Consider the following 22,506-nt stretch of genomic DNA (forward strand, 5'->3'; position numbering starts at 1 on the left):
GTTAGTGTAACTTGGCTCCCTCTCTTTCCTATCCCCTGCCTCAGCTGCATAATCTTGGCTTTAATGGTGCTTGCTCTAGTTATTGAAAAGCACTGAAATACAGGTCCAGGTCCCACTATTTCCAGGAATGTTTGGTCCCATAAAACCATAGGAAACCATAATTTCAGCAAATAAATCTGTTACTGTCTACCTCTCTGGCTGAATGCATGGAAAGGGAAGAGCACCCCGCTGGCTCCGTGCATTGGGAGTAACACCAGTCAAATTCCACCAGCGTTCACGCTGGGAAAGGAAAGTGACCGGCAGTCCCAGAAAGGCACGTCTCCCTCAGGCAGACATTAAAGGAATGCCATATGGTATAGGGAAAATGTACAGCAAGCACTGAGCTCATCAGTCACTTGTTGTTTAATCTAATTAAACACAATATATCCTCTGACCTTCTGAGTTGGCACTAAATTATCCTGTGTTGTTCTTTCCATACGAAGCCCTATTGACAGATGGGGAAAGCCTAGAGTTTGCTTTAAGCTGTAGATAAGTAAAGTTAAACACGCAGCAGATAAAATTGTTTTCCCAGTACTCCTCTCCCACTGACCAGTTGTGGGTGCTCGCTGGGAGGGCTTAACTCCTCTGGCCTGTGTCCCACCCCCAGTTTGGGGCACTGTGCTCCACAGTGAGCGAAAGCTGTAAGAGGGAAGAGGCAGAAGCAGATTGCTGCAGAAACCCTTGAAAGTTCATTTTTAGAGTTAATGCTGACAGCTATTCAGCTTCATTTCCATGTGGCAGACAATTAGGGAAAACAGTGCCATTCCTCACTAAATACATTTCCAGCATCTTTAAATAATTTGCTACCTAACAGCTAATCAGTTGGCATTTGCTGATGATGACACAGTTTTTAAATACAAACATCAAATTGCACCAGACACCTCGTGCATATTCCCTGCTTATACAGGCTACATGCTGTAGCTCTGTGTGCAAGAGCGCAGTCGGTCAACAAGGCGAGGGAGTCTTCTGGGAGACAAAGCAACCGCAGACCTGGATTTGGGGAAGAGCAGGGTGCTGCAAGCAGGCGCAGGCTTTGATCATGCAAAAGAGCTGGAAGCGTGCTCAGCTTTCGGCGTGACAGCCTGTGTGCTCACTTCCTTGCAGGCAAACAAGGAGAGTGTGTGTCTGCCCTTTGCCAGCGTGACTTGGTAATGCCACCAGCAAAGCTATTTTTTTTCAGTATGCTGAAAAATCCTGTAGTCTGATTCTGGGGAGTTATCGCAGGGAACTCCTCCATGTACGTACATCTGTACCTGTGCTTCTGGACCTACATGGAAATAGCTCCTTGAAACATAAACCAAAAGTTACAGAAGAGCCTGGAAGTGATGCCCTTGTGGGTCCCAACAGGCTGGGTTAAAGAAGATTCCTTTACTCTAAATAGTTTGAATATTCCCTTTGTATATTAATGGCACTGGGCAGGGTAGGAGGCGGCAGCCTGCTGAGTGCAGAGGGGCTGCATGTGGCCACGCAGTCAAACTGGAGTGGTGTGAACCTCGTGGCTCTGGTTCTTCATGGCCAGCTGCGAGACCCCTACAGGGGCGTTGGGATCCCAATGGGATCCCAAGGTGCCGGCTTCGAGATGTCTGAAAGCATACCAGTGTTTGCTTAAATGCAGACCTCTTGCTGGAAGCTCTCGGCCATCCCCAGTGGCTGTGAAGCACTGTCTTAGAGCTGTAGGGAAGGTACAAAGGATGACCTTGTGGAGGAACTCCTTACCTAGGGAGAATTTCATTATCTTCAAGCAAAAGGGATGGCAGGATCACTGGGGGCATTGGCCAGTGTTGCCCCTCCATGGTCCAGACTCCACCTCTCCTCTGCAGCAGGTCAGCAGCCCCAGAGAGCGGACAGATGAAGTCGTGCAGCTGCTGGTTTACGAGGGGAGCTGCCCCTCACACAACTCACCGCCCGTTGAGCTCTGCCACGACAGAGCAACTAGACATTTTGTATAGATACATACACCACCCCCCCCAAAAAAAAAAAAAAAAAAAACGAGCTGTGCATGCTGGGTGGTAACGTCGCAATGGGCTGAGGGCACGGCAGAACTTCCTTTCGATGAAGCAAATTTCCCTCAACACTGGGAGGGGGCTCAGGTGTAGAACACTGCTCTGCAAAACGAGCTGTGCATGCTGGGTGGTAACGTCGCAATGGGCTGAGGGCACGGCAGAACTTCCTTTTGATGAAGCAAATTTCCCTCAACACTGGGAGGGGGCTCAGGTGTAGAACAAAAATCCAACTCCTCCTGAAGGAATTGCAGAGGGTATGGTGTGTCCTCTCTCCTGCAAGTGCCCGTGCGGTTGCCCCACAACACTGAGGGGAAGGGGCTGCGTGAAGCAGAATGGCAGGTGATCTCTGTTGTGGCAACAACTTGCCTCACAATCTGTTTCCAGCAAGTTGGGAGTGACTGAGATGGACGAAGCCACCTCAAGCCTCTCTGTAAAACAAGTTCTTAAACATGTCCTTAAAACGTGGGTGGCAATGCCTGGCCAAAGGTGTGCCTGAAACCATGAAAACTTTTCCCCCATGTGTAAGGGGATGTTTTTCGCCATGTGTAAGGGGATGGAGACTTGCTGCCTGTTCCTCGTGCGGGTGCGCTCAGTGAGCAGCTTTCTGTCTTGTTCGGCTCAGTGGAAAGGTGGAGTGGTGTTTTGCGTCTCAGGGGGACTCAGAGCCATTACCCCATGGAGGGAGCAGTGCTGGAGCAGAGCTCGTCATTCCTGGGGAAGCCCTGGCAGGGGGAAGCCAGGGTGGCTTGCCCTGTTTCAGGGTCTGCTTGCCTTCATAGTGCCTGCGCTTTGAAGCACCTCAAGGTTTTAGCTCTAACCACTGAAAAACAAAATCTTGGCTTGGGAATGCGCGTTGCCTTGGCGAGTTTCGTGGGACTGAGTGACTTACGATGCTGTGCTGTAAGTGGGGGGAGGACTCCTTCTCCTTGTTTTAAAGGAGGTGGGTCGCACTCATCTGAAGTCCAAACTCCCTCGGAGATTTTTTCTTCCCCCTTGTTTTTCATGACATCAGCCAGGACTTGATGTTACTATTTTAAAAACAAAAGGAGGGGACACCCCCCACTTCCCTCCTGCTCTCTGCCAAAAGGAGAACAAAGAACAGCTAAAGCACACAAGTTCTGGCACTCAGTTTGGAAATAAAAACATTCATCCTCATGTCAGGTAGGGAACTGCCCGGCTCCCCTGCCAAAGCAAGCAAGCCAGGCAGCAGAGCAAACCCGCGGCGCAGAGGAGCCTGGGCGAAGGGGGATGCCCGGTGTCACCCTGTGCTTGGGCAGCTGCTTGCCAAACTTCTGCGCTGCTGTACCGGTGCCAGGGTGCGCTGGGACGCTCCCAGCTGTGGGCAGTCATCCAGGGAAGGGCCATCCTGCTCCTCCCAGGCTGGGAGGTAGGGAAGGACGTTTCTTCTTTCCCTCTCCCACCTCCCTCCTGCATGGGCAGCCCCTGTATCTACATGCGATGTGTCCCCACATGTGGGGCTGGTGCACAGCACAGGGGTAACCTGATGTAATTTCCACTCTTCAGACACTAACATCTTTGTCTGGCCTCTTCCTCGCCATTTAAACATGTCAGCAGTTCCCAACAGGGATTCCTGTGCCGTGAGTTCACCCCCGAGAAGCGTCCAAACTGCAAGTCGGGGCTGCTGGCTCTTCCCTGCCTGTCTGTGAAGCGTTACTGGAACAGGGGATGGTTCTCCAAACACGAGGAAGAGATTATTTGGGCTTTCTGGAAGGCTCCCTCCCATGCCTTCAGAGCGGAGCAAATGAGGATAATTTATCTGTGCGCTTCCGGCTGAACCCAGTAGCTCAGAGCAGCCAGGACCACGCTGTCTGTTTGTCCCAGCTCCTGCAAGAAGGCATTTTTCCATTGTTAAATTGTATATTGTTCCCCTGATTTGTTTGTGCTGTCATGTTCTGGAGCTGAGATAAGAGGTCGTCCCCCTGCCTTTTACCAGCAGCATGTTCCCCAGAACAATCCAGGGAAAACCTCTTGCAGGAAAGAGCCTTCAAAGGAGGCTTTCATATGTCCAATGCAGCCTCTGTGACAGTCATGTAAATAGGTTTGTGCAATCTATCTGGTGAGAAACACACGTCAGAAGGGAATTGTTCTCTAAAATTTAGTTATGGATGGGCCAGAGCAGGCGGATTGGCCGTGCATGGGTTGCCAGCCTAATGGACAAAGCAGCTGCCCTTCAGTGGGGGACAAAAGCCAGGCGGGCTCCAACTGCCACTGGAGCTGCAGTTGAGTTTTGTGGATGAGTAGAAATCCTGGGCTCCCTTCCCTGCTCTGTCTCTGTGATCTAATGCAAGGATGGTTTAATGTCCCTGCTGCTTCTGCAGCGGGGTGCGGAGAGCACAGACGAGGTAACGGGGATGGCTGGGCCCTCTGCAGCAGAAGCAGCCAGCTGGAACAACCCTGTAACGCCATCCTCTTTAGTGAAGTTACTCGTGATTTCTGAATGTAGAGTCGAGGCCCAGTGACTCCAGCTTGGCAAAGGGCAATGGGAAAAGAACAGATTCTCTGCTTCCATCCTGTGCTGGCTCTGGTGCCTCCTCCCCTGTCCAAAACAGCTGCATGCTGCCTGAAGTGACTTTACAGACAGTAAAACATCACATTCACCTTCACAATTTTTTTCCCTTAGAGCAAATCATGGCGGAAGATCAAAAATATGGTGCACTGGTCCCCATTTGTGATGTCTTTCAAGAAGAAGTACCCTTGGATCCAGCTAGCGGGACACGCAGGTACGGAGATGGCTGGGACAGAGCGGTGGAAAGGCTCAGGTTCATGGGCTTTGTTGGCCAGAATTGCTTCTGACTAACTACTGCGTGAATGTCACAGAATTCATCTCCCGTGTCTCTAGCCCAGAGGAGTGACTTACCTAAACGCTAGGAAGGGTTGTTTGAAGGTGCAGCACTCTGTGCTTTCAGTCTCCCAGGGCCACTTTTTTCTCAAGCAGCAGAAAGCTGAGTCCTTTGGGTGAGACCCAAACCCTCTTGCTGATCCACAGCAAAGCGGGTGATGCTGCCCAGCACAAAGATGCCCCTAGAGACAAAGGTGTGAACCTACCATGAAGTACACAGAGGCTGGGAAGCAAATGTGTTGAGTACTGCAGGACAGATCTCTGCCCTGTTGAAGGTGTGACACTGCTGGTCGTAAACCTCTGACACTACCACGTGAATCTGGTAGCCCAGGCTTGTAGGTCCCAGCCTGCAGGGACTCTTTCAGTTGAGGTTGTAAACAGAGATGCTTCCAAGGTGCTGGGCTGCCCTTCTTGTTTTGGGAAGGCACAGCATCATCCCCATTCCAAGCAAGTGCCGTGTTGTCCCTTGTCACCCTCAGGTAGTTTCAAGGCAGCGGCCAACGGCAGGATACTGAAGAAGCACTGTGAATCAGAGCAGCGCTGCCTCGACCGCCTGATGAACGATGTCCTGAAGCCCTATGTTCCTGCCTACCATGGTGATGTTGTGAAGGATGGGGAGCGTTACAACCAGATGGAAGATCTGCTGGCTGAATTTGACTCCCCCTGTGTTATGGACTGCAAAATGGGGGTCAGGTGAGTGGCATTGGGGACGTTGTTTGAATTTTAAGATACTCAAAGCAAATGTGTCTTCTGGGTGAAAACCTCTGAAGCACACAAGGGAGAACACCAGGCTCAGCTGTCTCAGGAAAAGCTAAGCCAGCAGCATGAGTAGAGAGCCATGGGGAAGGCTGAGTACGGGAAGGACACACCAGGTTCTTTTCTTCTCTGCTTGTTGACTGTCCCATGTGCTGGGAAAGTGAATTGCTGCAGCAGAGGGTTCAGCATTCTGTCTGGGTTTGGGTGCACCAGACCAGCACAGTAGCTTGTAGGAGGATGGCAACCTGGCTGTCTGCTGCAGGAGGACACAGATGAGGGGCAGGGAGCAAAAGGTGTGGGACATCCTGCCCAGAGGGGTGAAATAAAGACACTCGAATGGCACAGCTTCAGTGAGCAAGAAACTTTCCCTCTGCCCACCCTTTGCTCCCATGCACACTTGAGGGATAAAATGTGTGTTCTAAACACTTCAGTGCCTTTCATGCAAAGTTCTTGAAACGTTTCCTAACAGATGAGCAACATTACCCATGTCCTACTTGAGAACCATCTACAGATACGCCAAGATCCCAGGCAACAGCTACTTGGCCAGCAGCAGTTTTTGAACTAGCGATGCCACAGCTGACGAGGGTGTTGCAGAGCAAATGTGAGCAGGGCTGGTGACCCAGGTGGCTGCCGGTTTTGGAGCAGCCTTGGGGCACCTCTTGGCCCTGGATCTGCTGCAGGCTGGCAGCAGGGCGGGTTGAGACTCCCCTCGCTGGCTAAGGCGCAGCCCAGACACGGTGGAGACGCTTGCGCTGCTGGAAAAGCTGATGGTTTCTGTGGGAGGGAGGAATCTTTTTTTTTCCCTCCTGAACTCCCGATGTGAAACTTGAACTGGTGTGTCAGGCTGTACGCAGGGAAGAGGCAAGGAATACTTTCCACTGGAGGGATGGAGAGAAGGACAAGGGGCCCCAGTACAGCCACGTGGCCCCAGCTGGCACACACCATGCTGCTGCAGGAAGGAGATGGGACCCGCTCTGCACCCAGAGATAACAGCCACCAGAAGGAGACCTGCTGGTCATGGTGCCCAGGTGCTCCTGAGGCTGTCTGGGAGGAGGAAAGCCTCCCGCGCACAAATCACGTGTCAGGTGATTTGTGCACCTGAGTTTTTTCAAGCTAAGACAGACAGAGCAGACCAGGGGTCAAATGTGCTGGCCATCATCATCTGGGGGAAGGATGATGGGAAGGATGATGGGCTGTGGAAGGAGCTGGTGAGGTAGGCTGAAATGGGCTAATGCTGGGGAGTGGGGCATCCCCATGGCCAGGCAGGAGAGGCTCTGGCAGATAAACTAAACCTCAGGGCTATTAAACCTGTCCTCTGAGCCAGCAGCTTGCTGCCAGGTTCATTCTTTTCCTGCCAACCTGGCTTTGAGATGCGGCAGCCTCCTCCAGTCGCCCTAAAGAGAACTTTGTGTTTCTTAAGCCCTGGTGATGGTTCATGCCTGGAACGATGCAGAGGGACCAAACCGCAGACATAGGTGATCTGTCATTCTCATCAAAAGGAAATCTAGCTCTCTGAGCGGTGTGAGCAGCGCTTCTGAGCACGCCACTGCTTTCTTCTGCTCTTCTATTCCATCTGCCCCAAAATCGTGGGTTTGGTGATTTAGCTGAAGCCTTCCATTGCTTTTATCTGCAGTGTTTTTCTAGGGGCTGATGCCCCAGGGATGCCTGCTGAGTGATCGCATACCTACCCTGAGAAAAGACACCACTTTGCTTTGCTAAGCCTGTGGGACACAGGAACGCTGTCCCTCGTAGTCTGCCTAGCATCCTCCCCCTGCATTTTACTTGTTTCTGGAGGTGAACTGCATGCTCGGAGCTGAGATTTTGGCACAAGAGACACGGAGGATGCAGCCCCTCTGCAGGGCTGGGCATGGCTAATGGGAGGTGTAGTAGAGCTGTTTGGGTTTGGGGGGAAGGAGGTGACAGACAGGGTTATTTCTGTGTTCTTTTGGTGGCACATCTCACCCAGCTTGGTGAGTTTTTTGGAGAGAACCTGAGGCACTTGCTGAGTTGAGCTAGGGCAGGTTTGGGAGCCACAACAGGAGTTACATATAGTGGTTTAATACTGCTGCAGGAAATACTGTTTTGAGGATGATGGTTTTCTGCACACCAGAGTGCAGAAGTTCTCCACCAGCATGCTTTGGCACAGTGGTGCTCTTCTGAAGGATGCATAAAACCAAGGTCTCTGCACCCTCCTCTGCACCCTCCATCTTTCTTCCCCTATTCCTCCATCCTGGCTGCACCCCATGATCCTGGGGGTGATGGTAAGCACCTGGCCAAGGCTGCATCCCTTCCTCCGCTGCATTCTGTGCAGAAAGTTTTTGCTAGCTAGTCCACTTGAGGCAGACTCATACTGGGCAAAATCATCAGCAACGAAACAGCCCTGTGAGAAAACACCCTGTTGAGCAGCCAGTGAGATACAGCCCTTGTGGTGCAGGAGAGGCACAGGAGTGGCAGCTGCCCACTTCCTTCTGTCACCTGCCTTCTCCCAAATCCAAACTGCTCTACACTTCCCACTAGCCATGCCCAGCTCTGCAGAGGCGCAGGAGGGAGGAGGGAGGAGCAGCCACCACACTGGCCAAACCTCGGAGTGAGCAGCAGCTCATGCTGAGGGCTGGGATGCACCAACCTCCCCCTTGCCTTCCGTTCAGCCAGGTCCCAGAGCATGTGGGCAGTTCCCGGGGCACATCCTGAACGCCGTGTTTAGTTTGGGACAACCACTAAGGTGCTGCTCAGGTTTGCTGAGTGTTGGGGGAGCGGGATCCCAGGACCAAGGGGTGGCAGCAGGAGGCTGCCAGTGGGGCAGCAGCAACACTGTGGGCACCTGGGAGAAATACCCTCCCTTGTTATTGCCAAACTGTTTGTGGTTCCTTGATGAACTGAAAATATGTCACGTGCTGATGACAGGGCACTAAGTAAATCAGGATCAATTCACCTGCAGTGAGGCTTGCTCCACTATTTCTTGTGCTGCCCTACTCGGTAAGGATCAGCTATCCTGGAGAGCCCTGACTTCTGGGAAAAGGGCTGCTGTGGGTATCTGACACCTCGTGTGGTGGCTCTGTGGCCCTGCTAATGTCCCCCCCATCACTCCTTGCAGGACGTACTTGGAGGAGGAGCTGATAAAGGCCCGAAAGAAGCCAAGTCTGAGGAAGGACATGTACCAGAAGATGATCGAGGTGGACCCTGATGCCCCCACTGAGGAGGAGAATGTGCTGCGAGCAGTAACCAAGCCCCGCTACATGCAGTGGAGGGAGACCATCAGCTCAACTGCCACACTGGGCTTCAGGATTGAGGGGATAAAGGTGAGGCTGCTGTGGGTGTGCAGAGCCGGGGGAGCAGCTGCTGGGAGCGTTTGGTAACCAAACTCAGTCACAGAGGCACACACACAATAGGCTGGTGGTGAGACCATGTCACATCGGGACATGCCCAGTCACCGCAGCCAAACCACCCTTGGTGGGCACCAGTGCTGCTCTTCTGAGAGTGCAGCTGAGTTCAGGGCATCAATGCAAGAGGGCAGTTTTAGCCATGATTTCATTAAATGAGCCACTTGGTTGATTTCCCTGACTGTGAAATGCAAAGTGCTGTCCTCCAACTTGAAGACTCAAATTAGTTGTTTGCTTTCGATACTGCTACGCCGCCAGACTGAGCCATTAATCCAAATCCCAGGTTGAATGGGTGCCGATCTGTGGTCAGAGCTGGGAGTTTAGCTGCAGCTGGTGAGGAGGCTGCATTTACATCCCCGTCCAGAAAAATTCAGCAACTGAGCCTGTGAAATGGGGTAAACACAAGGAGCAGCCCTTTCTGCTGGCACCTGCATGCTTGTGTAACCTGCTGACGGTGCTTGCTTGGGGCAGTGCTCATGTTTCTGGAGATACCTGCTGGGATGCTTTGGTGTTCCTATTAGATGAGCCAGCCCAGGAGTTTTTCTCCTGCCAAGCACTGTTTGTGGTGAGAGAGGTGTCCGGGGTGGCTCGTGAACAGGGTTAGGTCTGTAACCACAGAGCGGCTGTATTGGTGATAGAACACTTGCATGAACACGGGCAATGGCGTTTGCCTTTTGATAGCCAGCCAAGATGAATTAAAGGTAATATCACGCTTGAGCTAAGGGTTTCATTGCATGCCTGGGCATGGCGTTGGCTTGGCAGCCAAGGGGAGCTCGGTCAAGTTGTGACTGCAGTAATTCAGGCTTGAGGCACTGCTGGGGGCCTAAGAGGCAGCTGCTCACTCTTAGCAGAAACAACTTCTCAATTTCTGCAGGTATCTTGGTTGGAGGAGTTATTTCTCTTGATCACAGATCATTTTTCTCCTCTGAACTGGGCAGAATTCTCCCAGAATGCCAGTCTGTGTCTCTGTGATCTTAAACTCCTGTAGTTCTCCTCACTGGAGACTGCTGTGTCAAAATAATAGAATGAAAACAAATGAAGCTATTCCCTGAAAAAACATTAAATTAGATTTTGTAGACTTTCCTGGTAGTGTTCCCCTTCACCTCACCAGTCAAACGGCAAACAAATGCAGATGTTAGACCACAGGTTTAAAGGTGACCATCAGCAGGTCACTCAGAGCTGCCTCTTCTGATTACCCATATACCAAACCACCGGTGGGAAGAGACTGGCCGGTCCCACTGTGCAGGACAAAGTCCCTGGGCTGTGGGAAGCTCAGCAGAGCATGGGACACACGCACACAGGGAGGAGGGTGCCTTCTTCATTCAACCATTTCGTGGCCAGAAGAGGACAGTGCTTTTATCTCTAAACCAAACACTTTCAGAAATCCAAGGAGCAGCCCTTGGGCTGAACCCCTTCAAGGGTTTTCTGGCAAGCAATGCAAGGCACCCTGTCCCAGCCCCTGCTTGGGATGCTGCCGGTCATGCTCCCCCACAACAGCTTTCTGGGGTGGCTAAGTTGGGTCAGGGCGCTTGCCTGCTTGTGCAGCTCTTCCCTGGTCTCCCCAGCTTTTCCAAAGACCCTTTTCTGCCTTGGGCACCCGCAAGCACGCTGTGAGCTGCTCTGGCTCAGGACAGCCCTTTGCCTAGTTCCCATTGCTGCTCGCCTGCACTCTCATTGTTGTTGTTTTGATGGTGCTTATTATAAAACTGAGGCTGCATAAAAAAGGAGTGGGCCAGTTGGGACCAAAGCTCCCATGGACTGTTTCTTCGTCATGTTTTCTTACTATAATCAGGAATATCTGTCTATTTATAGTCCAAAATGATATATCCTTGGCCTCCAGTGGTGCTTCTCAGCCTGTGATGTGGGGATGTTTAAGGGGGTTTACGGCAAAAGTGGGTCATATGCAAACCACTTGAAATGAAAAACATAAAAAAAAAACCCAAATCATATTCGCACTCAGGCCAGAATACACTGTGGAAGGAAATAAAAGCCATAGAGGAGTGGTGAGAGTTGCACCTCTGTTTTAGCTGACTATAAGTGAGCTGCTGTGTGATGTGAGCAGTGGATTTTTTTCAAAGAGGTGAGGCAGCCCTTTAATTGAAAAATGTTGAGAAGTGCTGGCCTCCAGGAGTAATCTTGCTGCTGCTAGGGGCTGACTAATTTGATCAAGGCTCTAATTACTCTAATTCTCCTTAAATCCCTCAGCTTCTGGATTATTTTCCCCTAAGCTAAAGTATTAACACTTCACACTGTACCTGGCTGGGTTGTTTTCCAGCGTGGCTGTAGGGCCAGTCGTGCTGTGCCGTATCCCTGTATTTATTTGCCCTATTTCTGGGGCTGAGTCTCTGCGTTAGGAAAAGCTCCTTCAGTGCCCTCAGCTACTACTGAGCCCTCTGAGGAAATTTCAGGTAAATACTATTTAACAACAAGTCTCACCATGTTTTCTTTCCTGCTGCGGATGCTTCTCTGGGAAGAGCCGGGAGGAATCCGCCCTGTCCCTCGCTCATGGTGGAGGCTGATGCAGGAGAGCAGCTTGCCGTGCAAGGGAAGGGCAGGATTTGGCCCTGGGTGCCTGTCCTGGAACGGGTCACAGGGGAAGGAGAGAAGCAGCAGTAGGCTTTGGGACAGCATGGACAGGTGAGGTGAACAGGCAGCTCAGGGTTGGGAATGAGGATGGGGACCCTTTTCCTGGCAGAGCTCTCACTTTCCCAGGTGGCCTTGAGGATTCAGTTCTTCCTCTTTAAAATCAAGATTTTCCTTTGCAAAAGGAGATAGTGACATTCATCTAACTTTCTGGAGTACCTTGAAACTGTTAGAAACAGTAGCTATTAATAAAATTACCGTGTGAAAGTCATCCCTGGTGACCCAGTTGAAGCTTTTTGGAGCTCATTGCAAGAAGGGTCACTCCTGAGCTCCTTCTCTGGTCTGGGAGTTGTTCACCATTGCCTGCAGCAAGGCCATGGTGGGACAATATTCTCCAGGGCTAGGATATCTGCAGTGTCCCAGAATGAGCCCTGAGAGCCCTCACCTGACTTGCCAAGATGGGCAGCTCACCAGCCCCATCCCAGACCGGACACGGTGCCAGCGGGAGAGCTGGCTGACCCAAACCCTGCCTCAGTGACGCCAGTGCAAACTGGAACTGCTGGTGGGGCGGAGGTTGCAATTGCCCTTATCAGCCCCCCTCACATTTCTGCTGTGTGCAAGCCAGCCCCCTCGGGGCTTGGACACCTGTAAATGTCGCGGCAGTTGTCAGCCCCGTGGCAGCAGCGTCTGGCTGGAGAAGGAAACCACGGGAGGCGGGTAATGATGGGAGCAGCACTACGGGTAGGCTCTTTGACTTTCCTGAAGCCTAGATTGCCTTATCTGAAAGGCCATCTGTGGTTTTCATTTATTTTTAGGAGCACTTAGAAGTCCATCTCCTTTCTCAGATGCTTTGTGGAAAGTTGTGCTCTTTACATGTGAAATTAGTGCTGTGGCACTTCTCCAAATTGATGTCTGTCATCCCTCGGGGAGAGGGTGGGTTGATTTCTGAACTGCCACATCAGGGCTTGTGTGATGGACGTATAGTGGCATAGCACCCTTCCCCTACACATCGCACACATGCCACCAGAGCATCCTTGGTGAGGCCTCCTGCCTGCATTGCTGAGCCCTGCGCCTCGCAAGACACGGCCAAAAGCAGCGGCTCCGCTTGGGCCACCAGCAGGATGGCAGCTATGGCAGGGAGGTCTCTGTTAACCTTGCTGGCAGCACGGTGGTCAGGCTGGGTCAGGGGTGGTTTGAAGCTGGGTTGCACCCTGTGCAAACAAAGCTTTTCCTGGAAACTAAGACCTTTCACGTGTTGCTGTCATTATTGCCTTTGTTAACACGCCAGCTGTTAACCTTGCTGGCAGCACGGTGGTCAGGCTGGGTCAGGGGTGGTTTGAAGCTGGGTTGCACCCTGTGCAAACAAAGCTTTTCCTGGAAACTAAGACCTTTCACGTGTTGCTGTCATTATTGCCTTTGTTAACACTTGCACAACACACAAGCTGGAAGTTGGACGTGCACTGTGTGATTCACCCCAAACTGCACATCAGGTGTGGGCTTGGTGCTGGGCTCGCCTTGCCCCGGCTCTCTGCAAGCTGAGCAGAGAGCGTGGCCTTCCCACAAGCTGGACTGGCCACCATGCCCACGGCCAACCCTCTGTCCCCATCCCAGGGCACTTCCCTGGATGATTCTCAAAGTCTTGCCAGGGCTCATAAATCTCTGGGGCAGGTGATTTCATTGTGCTCTCTTCCTTCCCCTGCCTCTGCTCTGCTTCTTCATCCTTACTTCATCTTCCCCAGCACACAGGATGTCTTTTTGGCCTCTGTCCCTTCACTCCATTGTGTGCAAACAAGCTGTCCGGAGTGATGGGATGGAGCTCTGCAAGCAGAGCTGTGAGCATGAGCACGTGTGTTTTAAAATAGCCCCTGTATCCAGGAAGCGAGTTCTGCCTGCTGGACCTGCAGTGACTCCGGACAATGAAACATGCTGATCTAAAAATCAGAGCCCCAGCAGAGGCAGGGAAATGGCGAGTGATCTACAGAGCTGCCCAGAGGTTCAGCTGGGAGCCTCTGGGTCAGAGCTGTGTGCTGTCACCATGGCAGACAACCCATGCCATCCCTTCAGAGGGCCAAGCATGGACGTGCCTGTGGGGAAGGGGTGGAGGAGAGCACAAGGCTGCTTACTGCGTCTTGCTGCCAGGCTGCTGCTTTTGAGGGTCTGCAATCCGTGGGCTATCAAAGGACTAGTGAGGCAAGACAGCTGTGGGCTTTGCTCCTTGCCCTCATCTCCTTCAGCGGTTTGTGGAGGACTTCATGCGGAGGGACTTTTGTGCCTGCTTCTGAGATGTTGTCTTGGCCCACACTCACTTGTGTCCTGCCACAGTCATGCTCTGCTCTCCTCCCCAAGCAGGGGTGCAGCTGGAGGCTGCTGTCAGCCCCTGAGATCCACCACAGCTGCAATGGGAAGCCACTGAGGCATGGTGTAGCCAGAAACGGGTGGTCTCCACACACTGGCGGGCATTGACTGCCGGGTCCACAAGGGGTAGCTCATCCATGTTGCTGATGACCTCAGCGAGTATGTGATGGTGGAGAATTGCCATTTGTGTTAGGAGGGAAAAACAGTGGAGCTGTGGGGTGGTTTGGGTTGTGCAAGGCAGAGAGCTGAAACACCTGTCCTTGCCCTGGCTCCGTCCCTCCCACCCTGATCACCACTCTCCTTTCTTTTCAAGAAAGAGGATGGCACTGTGAACCGGGACTTCAAGAAAACACGGACAAAGGAACAAGTCACAGAGGCCTTCAGGGAGTTCACCAGAGGAAACCGAAATGTTTTGGTGAGTGGGGGATGCTGGGGGTACTGCTTGGAGAGGCCTCCTGCAGAGGCTGACCGCGGCTCGTTGGCTCCCTGCCCTGAGGGGCTGCAGCCTGAGCAATCTCTTGAAAAATGATGAAAAATGGCAAAGCAAAATGCTATCCTGGTGCAGGGGTGAGAGGAGGGCAGTGGAGGGCTTGGAGGAGACACCTTTGGAGGGGGCTGCAGCAGCACTGCTTGGGCCAGGTCCAAGTCTGCTGAAGGTGCTCGAGGGTTGCCCCCAAAACTTGCTGCAGAGGCACAGCCATGCTCTACCGTCTTGTCCCTGATAGCAGCCTCCAAGCCTGTTCTTCACCCCAGTATGTGATGGCACGGGCAGTTAGAGCTCCCACCCTGGCAGAGCAAGCTGCCCCACTCTCTGTCTCGCAGGACAGACGGCCAAGGCATCCCCCTGCCTTTGCCAGACACATTTCACATGGTCAGGCTGCAGTTGGGGTTTCCCAAGTTTCTCTGTGTTGCCAGGAGAGTCAGAGATGTAGCTGTAAACAGTTTACAGTGACTGTGTCAAATACCCTGTTTGACAAAGCGCTCCCATTTTAAGCTGTCCTGTATAAAGCCTGCAAACACAAGGCTCCAGCCCTTGACACTGCCTCCTTCAAACCAGCGTGTTTGCTTTGACAAGCAATACCCAGGGGTTATTTCTGGATCTGAAAATAAAGTTTCCTGCTGCATTTTATCCCCGAAGAGCTTGGAGCACGCTCCTACCATCATGACCTGGCTCTGGACAGGGCTTCTTGCCCAAACCGTTGCTGTATGGTGATCCCCACATCTCCCTGCGCAGTCCAAGTGCAAAAATTTGTGTGTTATAGTGCCCAGATAACCTACTGTGTATGTTCCTGTGCTTAGACCTTCTATCTAAACCTCAAAATCAAATTATCAAAGGGCCCCCTAAGAACATTGAGTGCCTTCCAGAAGGGATGCTCGAAAAGGCGTGTGGGTCTTGACCTGCATGGTGAGTGCTGTGAAAGCCCTTCCACCGAGGGTACCAGCTTTTCAGAAATGGTGATACAGTTACAGAAGTGTCTCAGGATGCTCTTATCACTGACTGAGTGATAAAATGACAGATGAAGTGAAGTGTTGGCCTGTTACAAGGAGTGCAGGTGAGAGAGAAAAGCAGCCTGACTGTGCGGCTGCTGAATTAGCTCTTCCCTTCTTGGGAGCACCGTGAATGCTGTGGGGAAGGTCTGCACTGGTTCAGCAAAAGCAAATGCTCTCACTAAGCTTTAGAGGCCACAGGAGCTCACAGGATGCCATAGAGGCCTAAAGGATAAGCGGATGCTAAAATATAAGAGACACCCTCCCAGGGGACAGGTCTGTGGGAGGATGCTGAGCACGGGGTGGCTGAGGGACACCCGCAGCATCTCTCCATGCAAACATGGTATCATGGAGGGCGTGCTGGGAGGGGTGACTTTCCTGTCTGCCCATGCAGACCATGTAGTTTTCCTGCAGCACTGACAGCTTGGGTTTCCTTTTTCTGTAATTCCAGAACAGTTACCTTAACCGACTGAAGGGTATCCGCGCTACCCTGGAGACATCCCCGTTCTTCAAGTGCCATGAGGTAATACTCGTGTTTAGACAGAACTGCCTGGAAATGCAAATGGTTTAATCTCAGCTTGTCCCAGGAGAGAAGAGACATCAAAGTCAGAAGCTGTAAATTTCTGTAATTTTGAATTTATTCTTATATCCGTATTTTCATACTCCTGTTTGTCTAGTACTTATGTGGACATACAGCTGATGACTGATACAATATTCATACATCAGACACGGGCTCAAGTCTACTGAAAACCCATGTTCTTGCAGATTAAAAGTGATCTAGGAGGAATTTGGGCTGCTTGTGGGTTTATATGACTGGGAAAAATCCTTAGTGTAAAAGTATAGGGGGTTCTAGAGAGAAATGTGCCTCAGGTGTCATTTGGCTGCCAGTTGCTCCATGTGATGAAAAAAGGCTTCAACATAGCCATAAATTGCAGATATGCCAAAACTGCCTTTGCTGAGCTGGTTGGGGTACCACGGTGAGGACTCTTCCCTTGGAAGGACTTTCCTCCAGAAAGGAGCGTCCAGGAAATCAACACTTTCTACAAAGAAATTTCAGTTCTGGTGGGAAAACAGAGGAAGCACTACATTTTTTTTGGCCTTTTCCACAGGAATTGGTGTGATCCATAATTTAATTAAATCATGTTATTGATTTAACATTGGCAAAGATTATTTCCTACTGCATCTGCTTAACAAAACATGACAGTGCATGTCCTTGGCATATGTTGTCTGTGAGCAAAAGAACCTCATAGGAACCCTCGTCTCACAGGGAGCAGGAGCCACACAGCTCCGAGATCCCACTCTCCCTCAGCCAGAGCCACCTCAGCCCCAGCCACTTGGGAAGCTTCTGGCCAGGAGCCGAAGGTAGATGGGGCCGTGCCTCTGGATGGCAGCACCTGCAAGGCAGTTGGAAGGGAATTGTTGAAACCAAGGGCTTCAGGTCAGTTCAGCACGGGAAGTAAAATGGTGCCTGAAAACAAGTGCCAGGGTTTCGTCTGAAAACACAGAAACAAAACAGCCTTTCAAAGAGGTTTTGAAAGAAGTTTCCACTCCTTAAAAATTAAAAAAGCAGCGGCTTTGACTTTCCGTCCCACTTTGAGACGAAGCACAGCAGAAGGTCTGCCAAGCTCCGCAGGTCCCTTCAAGGGGCCCTGGCTGGGCAGGGCTCCTCTGAGAGGCTGCTGGAGAATTCGGTGACCCAGGACAGGGAAGTGAAGGACATCAGGAAAAGGCTTTTCTTTAAAGTTAAAATGCTTTGTCCTGGCCAAGAGAGGGCTATAAGAGCTTAGAAGGAGAAGAACTAAAGATAAGCATTTCTGGGAAGTAATACGTATCTCTGGGCCTTTGATGTTTTCCCAATGCACTGGCAGAGGAAATCTCCTCAAAAATGTAAATTCATAATAGCTTTTGCAAACAGTACATGTTTCCCATGCAAAAACCTCCCTCATCTAAATGCAAACCTCCAACTAAACCCTGCTGATAGCGTGGACGTGGGAGTCCCCGGCAGCATTTAGTGCTGCTGTTTTGAGGGCTGACACCGGCTGGATGCCCCTAGAACTGCACTCCTCCACGTACCCGCACAGCTTACGGGGCACTCCTGGCTCTCAGCACGCTGCGTCCTGTCTGCTAACAGCCATTGTCCTCTGATTCCAAGGACCCTGTTTGTGATACATGGGCAAGCAAGTCCACAGTCCACCACTGGGCATAACTGGCAAGCAGTCTTCACCCGGGACAGCTCTGAAGCACGCCCGTTGGTGCTTTCCTGTTGTGGTACCACTTGCTAAAATCTTCTGACTACAGGAGCAGATTTAGCAGAAGATCACGGTAGTGAATGGCCTGACACTGATACGTGTTCCCCAAGCACCAGGAGGCCACAGCGCGGTTGCTGCTGGGCTCAGCCTGCTGAGACTCTGAGCTGGGGCAGGCCAGGGGGCTGCGCTGGAGATACTCACCAGCTGAGCACCATTCTGCTCTGTGGGTGGTGAGCATTGGGTTGTTGGGGTCTCACCTTGCTGTGACAGGCCTTGAGACGCCTGCTGTCAGAGGTGATGTGCTTCACCTTCCCAAATGCCCCTGTGGGCTTGCCCAGGCTCGCAGGATTTTCCCAAAGGCTGATCGGGATATGAAAGTGTCCTTCGAAGCAGATGCAGCCGAGTGAACTTGTGGAAAAGGGAATTCATGTCCATGCACCTCTGACTTGCATCCCTCCTGTGAAAGCCAGGAGGATGTTCTAGTGGGAACCTGGGTGCGATTAGATGGTGTTTCAGGCCGGAGACAGCATATTGCAAGTAGCGTGAGCTTGGGGCGTACCCATCCCTGCAGTGATGTCTGCAGGGCTGGTGAGTGTGGAGAGCACGAGCCAGTCACAAAGAACCAGCCTTGGAAAAAATTCCCATCTCAAGGCTGATTCAATTCATCCCGTTCTTTCCCTGGGGAACTTGACTCAGTTTCCAAAATGGCATCTCTGTCTTTCATGCCCGTGTTTTTCTGATCCTCTCCTTCTGCCAAGAGCTGGGATTTGTATGAGTACATCAGCTTGTCTGAATACCCAATTTGCATGTGCAAACACAGCCAGCACCGCACCGCTCGTGCACAATCTCAGCATAATCTCTTGCAACTGCATCCTGAGATAAGATGTTTGAAAGCCCCAAAGCTGGGGCAATAGGAGCAGCTCTAACTGGTCTCTCCTCTCCACAGGTAATTGGGAGCTCCCTCCTCTTCATTCACGACAAGAAGGAACAAGCCAAAGTCTGGATGATTGACTTTGGGAAAACCACCCCGCTGCCAGAGGGACAAGTTCTTCAGCACAACGTGCCCTGGGTAGAAGGCAACAGAGAGGACGGCTACCTCTGGGGGCTGGACAACCTCATTCAGATCCTGACAGAGTTGTCCCAGAGCGAAGACTTGCATTAAAGCCGCACTTCTGACTCTGCCACTACCCCCAGCCTGTCCTCGACTGACTCTTCTGAACTGCACTACAAGACACTTTCTGGCCCTCGCCCTTCCCGTTTGAAAGCTATACTCTCCCTATTTAATGTGTTTTTGTTGTGGTTTTTTAGGTTGTCTTGTTTTGGTTTTTTTTTCCCTTCTCCATGTAAATAGAGAGCTAACTTGCCAGAACAAACTGAACTTGAAAGCTTGGCTTCTCAGAGTCAGCGGGAGCATGTGGCCGAGCCGGCCGGGAGCAGCCCAGAGAGGTTGCTGAGGTGTGCTTTGCCTATCACGCTTTTGTCTCGTGCAGTCTGAGTTTCAGGGGACCTTCAAGAAGGCTAGCAGAGGAAGGAGCCTCTCCCCACACTGGGATCAGTAGCTTCATCCCAAAAACACTCAGTGGCTGTGCCCAAGATCTTCTGGCAGCCAGGGTGCCTGAGCAAGGCCTGGATCCAGCGGAGGATACTGGGGTGAGAGCCCTCTAGTTGTCTTTGCCAGCACCTTTCAGCCTAAGGAACTGGCTGTGCTGAGCCCCTAAGATGCTAGAAAGGCGAATGTGGGGTTTTCTTTGTGTTCAAGCCATCCTTTAGAGGTTGCTCAGTTATTTTCAGGTGGCACTGAAGGACAAGTGTTTTCCTCCTGTGGAACTACGTGGTCAGGCACAGGTATTTACTGTGGCCAAGCACTTCCCATCTGCATCACCCGTGCTGGGTGTGCTGGCAAGGTGGGTGACACTTTGAGTTCCTCTCTAGAGACCCATCTCCTCTGCCAGCAGCTGCTTCCAGCCCTCCTTAGCTGGGGTTTCGAACCCTCCATGGGAAATAAAGACTTTGGGCAGGGCTGGGGGAGAGAAAAATAACTAATAAGGGACTACTGTGAGACCTAAGGTAGCCATCCAGGTTGACCAGTCTATTTTGGCAGCAGCCAGGCACGTTTGTAGGGGTAGTGCCGTCAATGCCCCCACCTGGCCCAGGGCGACCCTCCCACTTGGAGCATCGTTGTAATTTTTATCAGCAGTTGCAGCAGCAAAGCAGCTCTCGAGGAGGCTGGGTTAGTCGTCCTTCGTGAAGCGGAGCTGGGGTCCGGCATCCCTGCGCCTCCCCTGCTGTTCTGCAGAGCTGGCTGGCTCTGCCGCTGCTCTTCAGCCCTGACTTCTCAACCTGTCCAGGCTGCATGCGTGGCCTCTGCGCTTCCACTCCTGCGAAAACACACAGTTCCCTATTTAGGGCGGAGGCTATTTTTTAACTTCCTGGAATATTTGAACTAAGCAGCTTGCTCACGGCAGAGCTGGCTCGCCAAAGGTCAGCCATCAAGAGGACAGCGGGGAGGGGAGGCTGCAGGGCAAGCTGGGGAACCCCTCATGCTGAGGACAGAAGGAGCGAGCAGCTCAGAAGGTGGTGCGGGAGCTTGGCAGCCACGAATCCCTCACCTGCTCCATCCCCAGATGCACCATCTCATCTCGCCACCCAGGAACCCCTCTGCCATTGTTCGGTGGGTCCAGCACCTTCACTGGGGGAGGTCTTCTCCTGGCAGCAATAAGGCAGAGGAGTTGGCCGTTGAGCCATCTGCAGCCATGCCCCAGCCTCTTTCCCAAGGGTTGAAGTCTCCTGAGGTTTTTCTCAGTTCGTATCTCACCAGACAGATGTCTTTAGCTCATCTGATGCCATTGTAAATGGTTGCACTGTTCTAGCTCCTTGCCAGGCTTTCTAGAATAGCCCGTGTGGAAGTGCCTTACAGACTTGCCTCTGTTCCATTAGTGTCATGGAAAAGGTTGGGGTTTTTTAAGTTATATTTATTTTCAACCCATTTTAATTGCACAAAACACTAAAACTTAATGCATGGAATCCCTCTTTTTTTTTTTTTAAACTGTGTTTTTAGTTTTTAAACCATCCCTTTTCCAGCTTTGGAGAAAGGGTGTGAACAGATACGCGTAAATATGTACCACTTATCGCTGTACTTTAGCTTCCAGCTGCTCTTATATATGTATATTATTTTTAAGCCTGTTTATACACCAGATTCCTTGCTTCATGTCTTCAGAAGAAGCAGATTGCTCCTCTCAGATGTCTTATGCCCTTCTGGAGGCTGGAACTGTTGCTGTGAGGGATTTTCCCCGCTCCTACCACCTCTCCCGGTCATTGGGTAATACAGAAAAAAAAAATCTGAAGTGGTCTGAAACACCAACGCACAGTGCCTGTAAAAAAAAATCCTATAACCTTGCAAATAAAGGCATATGGGAAGCATTCGCCTGGTGCACAGTCCGTGTTCGCCCCGCTCAGTTTGCGGCAGCCTGGGAATGACCCCGCCGGAGACGCCTGAGTTTCTCCATCTCCCTTATGCAGAGAAGCTCATCAAAGGCAGCTCCGCACCAGGACTTCTTTTGGTCTTTATGTTTTTCACCAGTGCTATGTTGCAGCTCCCACCGAGCGGTTTCCGAGTGCCCCCCTGTGATTTCCGCACTGGGGAATATCAGAGCACCCAAGAGTGTCAGCTGCCTGGCGCAGCTTCCCCTGCTCCTCTCCCTCTCAGCCACGCCACGGGCATCGCTGGAGGGAGCACTTGGGACCAGAGGCCACCAAAAAAACCCCAGATTAGTTTTGCACTGAAGGAGAAGTTGGGTCGTAAAGCCTGAAGGCAGCTCCAGTCCCTCCCGGTTGTTCGTGCAAGCACAGGGCAGCAGGAGCCTCTCCTGGGACAGACGTGGCCAAGGGGGACGGATGGGCTGTCCCGTGGCAAAGTCAGGTTTAATGCCCAGAGCCCCAGGAGCAGCCCGGCCGGGAGACTGGTCCTTGCAGTGTCTCTGCCGCTCGCCACAACGCCTCTGAAACAAACTGCAGGAAAAACCTCTTGCTAGGAGGAAGAGCTGGTAGTGTTACGGTTAGGAGGCTGTTGTGTGTGCTTCTAGCGGTCTCTCATGGGCTGGGAGAAAGGAGGACGTGGTTCCCGGCTGGCTGGCGCACTCCACAGCATTGCTACTGACAGCCAATGTTTCACTTACAGCTCCAGCTCTTGGGGGCCACTGAGAGTCTCACTGCCACATCACGCCTCTTCCTACCTGTGGTGGAAAACACAAGCCTCCACAACTCCATGATGTTGTGGCAGAGAGGGGACGAGAAATAGTCAGGGGAAGAAACCCCTCATGGCTGAATGCTGGCGTCTGCTGACCTTGAGGTTTGTGCACTGGGTTGGAAAGGGACAGGCCCCAGTGCCAAGCTGGCGCTGCCAGTGCAGCACGACACGCACCACAGCAAGAGTCCTGCTTGCCCCCCTCCCCCCCACCTGGCTTTGCTGCACCCCCAAAGCGAAGCCCTGGGCTCCCTGGGGTTAATACAGAGAAGAGAGGCCAGCCCTTGGGATAATGCAGCAGAGAAAAACTGAGATGTTCTTGAGACCTCTACTGTCACAGCATGGAGCCCCCCAGCAGTGCTACGGGGGTGTCAGGCAGCCCACTCAGGTTGTGGGTGGGGAAGGGCAGCTAATTATCTAATTAATTATCTAACTAGGTAGTACTTGCAACAATGAACCTATAAATAAGGGGGGCTGGGTGCTGGCTGGGAGTTGCAACCTCTGAAAATGTAGGGTGTTGCTGTGGTGGTGGGTGGGGGGCTGAGGCTTT

The 22,506-nt window shown here is 52.0% G+C and overlaps 1 protein-coding gene across 1 annotated transcript; it reads left to right on the forward strand.

The window, feature by feature from the left end:
• Positions 1-4,683: 4,683 nt before the first annotated feature.
• On the forward strand, positions 4,684-18,994 carry LOC104498736 (inositol-trisphosphate 3-kinase B-like; the record flags this gene model as incomplete). The annotated part of the gene is made up of 6 exons (XM_010142152.1): positions 4,684-4,783; positions 5,382-5,595; positions 8,753-8,957; positions 14,290-14,391; positions 15,916-15,987; positions 18,660-18,994. Coding segments are annotated over 6 exons (909 nt in total), but the record flags the coding sequence as incomplete, so codon positions are not given.
• Between the last annotated feature and the right edge of the window lie 3,512 nt (positions 18,995-22,506).

The sequence above is a fragment of the Buceros rhinoceros genome, unplaced genomic scaffold, assembly GCF_000710305.1.
Source record: "Buceros rhinoceros silvestris isolate BGI_N320 unplaced genomic scaffold, ASM71030v1 scaffold38958, whole genome shotgun sequence".
Taxonomy (NCBI): Eukaryota; Metazoa; Chordata; class Aves; order Bucerotiformes; family Bucerotidae; genus Buceros; species Buceros rhinoceros.